The sequence below is a fragment of the Plasmopara halstedii genome, assembly GCF_900000015.1.
Source record: "Plasmopara halstedii genome assembly, contig: Scaffold_614, whole genome shotgun sequence".
In the NCBI taxonomy this organism is placed as follows: Eukaryota; Oomycota; class Peronosporomycetes; order Peronosporales; family Peronosporaceae; genus Plasmopara; species Plasmopara halstedii.
The window spans coordinates 3,180,404-3,187,895 of record NW_020187532.1 but is presented as its reverse complement, the minus strand read 5'-3'; the positions used below and the strand labels follow the sequence as shown (position 1 = coordinate 3,187,895).

General features: G+C 43.5%; 3 protein-coding genes across 3 annotated transcripts; 1 reads left to right on the top strand and 2 right to left on the bottom strand.

Annotated features, from left to right (window-relative positions):
- Positions 1 to 176: 176 nt before the first annotated feature.
- Positions 177 to 1,628, top strand: PHALS_12606 (gdp-l-galactose phosphorylase 1-like; the record flags this gene model as incomplete). Its single annotated transcript, XM_024728191.1, has 7 exons — positions 177 to 228; positions 298 to 389; positions 464 to 549; positions 616 to 760; positions 823 to 946; positions 1,010 to 1,512; positions 1,569 to 1,628. The coding sequence occupies 7 exons, from the start codon at positions 177 to 179 to the stop codon at positions 1,626 to 1,628; spliced, it is 1,062 nt and encodes a 353-aa protein (XP_024578693.1).
- A 421-nt stretch (positions 1,629 to 2,049) lies between these two features.
- On the bottom strand, positions 2,050 to 3,515 carry PHALS_12605 (Sirtuin family, catalytic core small domain; the record flags this gene model as incomplete). The annotated part of the gene is made up of 7 exons (XM_024728190.1): positions 2,050 to 2,262; positions 2,325 to 2,384; positions 2,442 to 2,477; positions 2,536 to 2,814; positions 2,878 to 3,208; positions 3,272 to 3,350; positions 3,488 to 3,515. The coding sequence occupies 7 exons, from the start codon at positions 3,513 to 3,515 to the stop codon at positions 2,050 to 2,052; spliced, it is 1,026 nt and encodes a 341-aa protein (XP_024578692.1).
- Positions 3,516 to 4,665: 1,150 nt separating this feature from the next.
- On the bottom strand, positions 4,666 to 7,311 carry PHALS_12604 (metalloprotease family; the record flags this gene model as incomplete). The annotated part of the gene is made up of 1 exon (XM_024728189.1): positions 4,666 to 7,311. The coding sequence occupies one exon, from the start codon at positions 7,309 to 7,311 to the stop codon at positions 4,666 to 4,668; it is 2,646 nt and encodes an 881-aa protein (XP_024578691.1).
- Between the last annotated feature and the right edge of the window lie 181 nt (positions 7,312 to 7,492).

Sequence of the window (7,492 nt, the reverse complement as noted above, 5' to 3'; positions counted from 1 at the left end):
GGGGCTGGGGAGTACTTCTAGGGATTTGACTTGCGTAGTAGCCGGCAAATTGAGAAGTTCGCTCTGTTACGCTCAGAAACAAAGGAGCTTGTTTAATCTGAATGTAAATTTCATATCAGAGATCAAAATAGTGTCTTCTGATTGGCTATATTCGCGATTTGTCTTGTCATGCAGCAATGACCTTGGATGAAGTTCTGCTTCGCCAATGGCACCGTGTAGCATCTGCTGGTAAGTGCGGTTGTTTAACAAATGCGAAGCAATAAACTTATGGCAACGGCTTGTGTTTGCGTGATTGAGGTCTTTTGCGCACACGTGTGGACGACACGTTGCGTCGTCGTATTCCTGGTGACATGGGCCTCGTCATTCAATATAATCCGAATCATATCAAGGTATCACTCTTTAGTTTGTATTTTCAGCTCTTGTTTCAAACGGTGATAAATCATTGCTCTCGTGAGATTTATAGAATAAACGCCCGGTAGATGAACAACTTATGGCTGGCACAAACTCTACAAAACTTGAAGACAGAGGATTTAACTTTACAAAAGCCAAGTACGAACGCCGCTTGCATCACTTACATAAAATATTTCTTAAATGGTTAAAAACTTTGATGTTCAGCTGTGCCGAAGTTTTAGGTGGACTGCGCTTTTCATCGGATGAAGAACAGACTCTTTCTAATGTACAACTCATCGAGATTTGCAATGATGAGTTTTTATGGAATAAGGAGGTTTCGCATTTTGCTCTTGTAAATATCTCACCTTTGGTACGTCAATCGATCTCAATTTGATGATCAGAAACGAAAAGTAACGCGTCGGATGTGCACAGTTTTATGGCCACATGCTGTTTGTACCCGACCTAAGGCTTGTTAAACCACAGGTGATGACGAAAGACTTCCTTTGGTATGCGCTAAGTATTACCTTTACGATGAATCGCAGTGACTTTGCTCTCGGTACGAATATCATGAATCCTTCTATAACCATGGCCAGACGATGGTGACGATACGATTTCATAGGGTTCAACAGCGCTGGAGCCTGGTCGTCTGTAAATCACTTTCATCTTCAGGGCTACTTTTTTCCACCACTTGAAGACTCGTTAAATTTTCCTGTCACATTCCAAGTTAGAAAACTATTACATCAAGTTAGAGGCGCGATCGTGAGCAGCCTACCAAATTGGAAAACAAGTTGTTACGTCATTGAGCCGAAAGACGTTTCGACGGATGTGGATCACGTCGTGCGAATTGGATGGTATCTGCTAGAAATTCTACAGTCTCGAGGAATCCCACACAATCTTCTCATAGTCGGCTTGGTAATATTCATCTTTCCTCGCCAGCTTCAACGTGAAAATGGCGTCAATTTGTTCTCAAGCGATAAAACGACCACGATATCAACTGGTCGGCTGCGTATTGCCGTGGCTGAAGTAGCCGGTCTTGTCGTTGCAGGAGACAGCACGGCGTACCATGCTTTGACAGAAGAAATGCTTAATATGATTCTGCAAACGGAAGTTTCTCTCTCAGCAGTAAGTATTGTTGTGGCTTGGATAATAAAAAACTTTCACTGATTTCTGCCATTCAGGATGAAGAAAAAGCGCTGGAAGCCGAGTGGAAATTGAAAATCGATTGCAAGACGGAATGAAGCGCAGCCTGGGTGCAGAAGTCTTCTTCAATACAATTGTCGATTGTGTAGTCGATTCAATCACCTGGCATTGTACAATAATTATGGCATTAGGCTGCAGAGCAATCAATCGACGACGAATTCTTCTAGGTGCCTTCTATTGAGCTTAATGTGTTGTTGGTCGGACTCATTTGACAGGCAGCTTCGATATTGTATCAGAGCATGACAAAAATATAATTTACGACATTGCCTGAAAGTGGTAAGACCAGATTCCGTATAATTGTGCACAAACCTTTTCAATGGCAGACATTATTAGTTGCGTACATTCGAGCAGCTAGTTTACTAACTGAAATGATCACTCAGACGTAGTAATTGAATGTGAGTCTACAAAATGATGCTTGTCGTCTACCTCAAATTACACATTCATTCATCCTACTGTAATCTATCTTCGAAGTTTTTCGATTTCAAGGTCGATACTTTTTAACGCCACTAATCCTAATGATTGAATTGGAAGAAAGCAATCATTAGCTAGTATCATCGGGTGGTCGCACGCTGGATTTTCGACATTAACTCGAATAAGCTTCGCTTGCGGACGCCCGCAGCTCTCAATCACGTCAGCAACTACCATCTCGGTCTCTCTTCGAACAGATGGTACCTGAAAAAGATTATATTCCATTTACACATCTTCATATCTCGACGTAGATTAATAAAACTAACCCGAGTTCCACAGCCGATTTCGAGTACGACAAGATTTAATGTTGGATCTTCCTGTAGCATCTATAACATATAGATGAAAACTCAGTTTGATAGCATACGATGATACAATTGGCATACCTGCTCCATCACCGATTCCCACGCAATATATCTTTTCTATGTTGCATACGGTCATTAATTATAGCTCGTTCATGATAGTGTTCACAACTCGCACCTCTTCCAAAGTATTGGCTATCCATTGTCTGTCATGAAACATCAGTACATTTGGCCGTCCTTTGCCCCCACATTCTGGGCACGTCGTAGCTTCAGCACCATTTGCCTTCATCGTTGCCACGTTTAAATCAAAGCGAAACTCAGCAGGCAATATCCACGTCCTTTCACACGGTTCTCTAGCACCAGTCTCGACATCACCTGCACACTGCCACCTTTCAATACTACCGTGAAGTTCATATAATTCTTTGCTGTCAAAGTCACGCGTAAAGTGTGAATCGACCTGATTAAGTATCATACGAGTCAGATATCAGAGATCAAATAAACCACCAAGTGCGGTCCATACATTTGATGTATAAAGAAAAAAAGGATCGTTGGTCACAAAATCTCCTGAAATTTCTGCTGGCAGAGCTTGACAGTTTTTCAAGCGATCAAATGTCGCTCGAAATTTAGACTTTGTCCCATCTAATTTGTTGGCTTTGGATTTGAGTCGAAGTGCGTTTCTCCACTTAAGTAGAATCTGGTATCCACTATGATGCTTTGTATCTCGGTAGGAATTCGTGCAATTACCCCAAAAGCCGTAGAAAATCTCTTCGTCTTGCTCTAACATGTATGGATCACACAAGTCGTGGTATTCTAGATTCATCTTTTCGTAAACATCCACCTTGGCGATATCCCTGAAATGAATATCGATGTTTTGATTTCACCTTGACTATGGTGTACATCAGGTCTTTACGTACGCGTATACTGGTAATGACGAATCGGCAGAGAAGCCCGCGCCTGTTGCGATTAGTAGGAAGTCGGCAGACGATAATGTCTCTGAGTGGGAAGGTAAAAAGAAGCAAAGTTGAGTAAAAATTAGTATAATGATCAGCTGTACTATCGTCCATCAAGACTAAGGACAAGATTCTTTTTAACGCATACAATGAGTGTAACCGCGTATGCTGCATACGCACCAGCTGCTGCGCGCCAGACTTTCTGCATTTTAACTCAAATGGACAACGTTTCAAATGGTATTAGACACTAATTGTCACCTGTTTTTTTATTCAACTATATTTTGTAGGTATGTGTAAGATATATCATTAGGTAAGTGGTAGCAGTAGATCTCTCGAGTAGATATCTCTGGGTAGATATCATTGATAAGCCTTATGTGTTGCGAAAAAGTTATCTGTACGTAAGATGTGGGTCAGCTACAGCACAAGTGGTAAAGACCAATTTGTGTACAAAAACCGACTTATGAATATATATGAGCAATAATTTACCAGTGATCGCTCTTCGGGATGGATGTCGGGGAAGTTGTATAGTCAAATTAAGCTCTCTTCCACCGAAATTAATTGGCTATGGACCATCGCCGACTATAAGAGGTAAACTGCATTAAAAAATTAACATTTAAGATTGGGCCTAAAGATGGCAAGCTCGAGGTTCCTATGATTACAGTAGCTTTGAAATTGCCTTAGTCTCCGGACGATGCAGAATACAATTGCTATTATTCGCTAGACAGTATATGATGGATGACTCTGCACCTAGTGGTCAGACAATGCCACTTTAAGCCCAAATCATACATCTATCCCATTCATGTAGAGTAAGTTGTGAAATACTTCATACAAGTTGGTCACGTATCGACCGCAAACCATTAAAACTACCCAGCTCAGTAGCGTATTCCGTCTACCCCGACTCCTTCCTGCTATGATGAAGAGAGCTGCTGGGTGGTCTATAGCGGCAAAACAGTCAAAGAAAAGAACAGTCAATGCGTCTGTTTATAATCCCATACACATAGCAAGACTGGTGGGCAGCTGCAGGTTTCTTTTTGTGCTCATGTGACACAATTGCGCTTTGCCATGTTGAATATTTTGCTCGCCGTCAAGTGTCACAGGCACCTTGCATCTTGGCAAAACATTGACTGTATGCACTTATGCTGTAGGCCATGAGCTCGAATAAATTACATAACATTAGCAACAGTTGAGTGGGGAAAATTACGAGCTACATTCATTGTCCGCTATGACTTTTATCGACCAGATGTCGTCAATGCCCCTGTCATGTGCAGCTTCTTAGTGTGTAAAATCGTGAACAGTATGGTCATGGTCATTCGACAATATATTGCATTTGAGAGTGAAGGACTACTACGAGAAAGAAGCTAAATTGACTCTAGCCACTTTTTCAAGTCGTCACGATTGCGTCGGTAGCAAGCGCTTTTCACTCGAATATTTTCCAAAGCGGCATCTAGCAAGCGTGTGTAAGACGAGTGTTTCCGTGTTTCCAAAAATTTGTCCACTTCATCAGCTTTTACGTCGCTTTGGAAGCGCGAAATGACTGCCATAACAATGCGGCCCAAAATTTTCGGCCGGTATTGCACTGCAAGCTCATCCCAATGATCTTGCACGTATTGCCATGCAAACTCAGCACCTGGAGCATCGGCAGCAACGCTACTGAAAATGTACTGAATATCCTGCGACCGGACATTGTGAAGAGCCCAATTGATCGCGTCGCGCTTAAGCTCCAAAGACTTAAATAGACCCAATGCAGTCAAACAATCCAGTTTTTCTTCAATAAAGTTGCTAGACTCGTAGCATTCACGCAATAGACGAAAATCTGTGGCATTGCCACGTCGAGCTTGGGCATTAAAAACAACTCCACGCAAATTGGCAGACAGCGCGGATCGATCCTCTAAATACGCATGAAACAATCGCTGGGCTTCGGCAATGACATCTTGATCATCACCAATTGCAAGCATACTGATGACGCTGCACCGGAATGGAGCAACCATTGGACTTTCATCTTCTGTTGCTATCCACTTAAGTTGCTGCATCATTGGTCCAAAGAGTCGACGAACGTACGTTTGCAACTTTGGATAGAACTCATCGAATGTGTAAAGCTTGCAGTAAAAACGCAAATTCGACGCCAGTTCCTTCCAGCACAAATAATCAGATTCTGTGTCATATGCCGAGCTAAAGTCAAGAGCGCAAGAGAGTGGCAACTCGCCACTCCGCGCGAATGCAAATATGCTGTTCAATAAGCTCATGCGATCCACTGGAGACAGAATTTTCTCCCGAACAGGGTGTTGTAGACGCTTCCAGCCTTTTTCGGAATAGTTGACTAGGTAAAATCCAGCCTGGACCGCATTGAGTTTCAGCCACGACGTGCTAGATGCATGCAACTTCGCCGCTAGTGCATTTGTTGCGTCTTTTGAGTGCCTCGTCCAAATGCCAATTTTTTGGATTTCGTTCGGTTTATCAGATGCCAAGAAAGTCAACGGCACATCCCACGCAATGTTCTCTGGTGTGCTATTTTGAAGACTTTGGTCAGCCAAAAAGCGCTTTTGGACAAGCTCTCCATCGTCGGATAATGTCACGATTGGATACCCTGTATGACTAGTCCACTTACTCGCCAGGGACGAAATTTGCTGACCGGAAGCGTGTTCAAGTGCTTTCCAAAGATCTTGCGTCTGCGTATTGCGATAGCTAAATTTCACGAGATAATCATGAATGCCTTGATAGAACACATCTCGACCAAGATATTCCGACAACATTCGAATGACACTCGCACCTTTGGCATACGAAATGACGTCAAAGATCTGATCTACTTCATCTGGATGATTCACTTTAACTTCAATCGGATGGGACGTAAGCATACAGTCCTTTTCCATCGCGACACCCATGGTAATATCCTGTACAAAGATTTCCCACACCTTCCAATCGGGGAATATCGCATCAACTGCTTCAAATTCCATAAAGCGCGCGAACCCTTCATTGAGCCACAACCCCGTCCACCATTCCATAGTCACCAAATTACCAAACCATTGGTGCGCAATCTCATGACAAACAGTTCGTGCAGCTGCCAATTTTTGGCTAAAGCTACTCAATGCGTCATCAATGAGTAATCGCGTCTCACGGTACGTCACAACGCCCCAATTTTCCATCGCACCCGCTGCAAAATCAGGAATAGCAACCATATCGAGTTTCTTAAGGGGGTACGGAATTCCAAACTTTGAGCTGTAGAAAGTAAGTGCTTTTGCACCGACATCCAGCGCAAAGGTCCCTCTTTCACTACGACCAACAGGGGTATACACCGAAACGAGGATACCGTCTGTTGTGACGGTCGAGACAAAGTCGAACTCGCCAACTAGCATTCCAACGAGGTAGGTCGACATGACGGGCGTTTCGGCAAATTTCCAGACCTTTTCAAGTTTTGAATTTGATGAACGAGAATGTTTTCGAATATGCGCATTCGTAGCGCGCGGACGCACAAGCGTTTGCACTACGTGCGTATTAGAAAGAGCCGTGAGCTCGACGTCACAAGTGAGCGAGATTTCAAATCTTGCCTTGATAGCAGGCTCATCCCAGCAGACAAAAGCGCGGCGCGCATCACAAGCTTCAAACTGTGTAACAGCCATGAGACGCGTCTCATTCGCTAGCTCATGGTCGTACGCGCTACGGTAGAAGCCATGAAGCTTGTCATTCAATTCACCGTGACATGTGAGTGAGAGCTCTGCCTCACCCCCAGCAGGCAATTCGTCGTCGAAAACTAATTCAACTGATTGGTCAGCCACGTGATGCCGAATTTCCTTACATTTGATGCGAGTTCTGCTATTCGGGAGGAAGAGAGAGACGTCGAAGACGTAGAGCTCAAGTGCATGGCACGTGATGATGCGAGTAGCTTGCAAGACAGATAGCAGCACACGTTCCTTCACTTCAAAGCGACAATGGTCAAGATCAATGGTGTAGTCTAGGAAATACTTGACAGGAGCGACACACGTCGGCAGCCGAGTGAAGGGTTTCGACATAATGCGGATCAGGAAGAGTGAAAAGATCGGATCAAAAGTAGGAGTGATGGTTCAAATATTGTCAGGTATAATAAAACAAATCTAATTGGACAAAACAATACGTTGCAAGCCTGAATCGCTCTTTGAGAGTCGCTCGGAGTATTTGGCATGGAATACACAAAATTATGGACAAGAAAGAAGC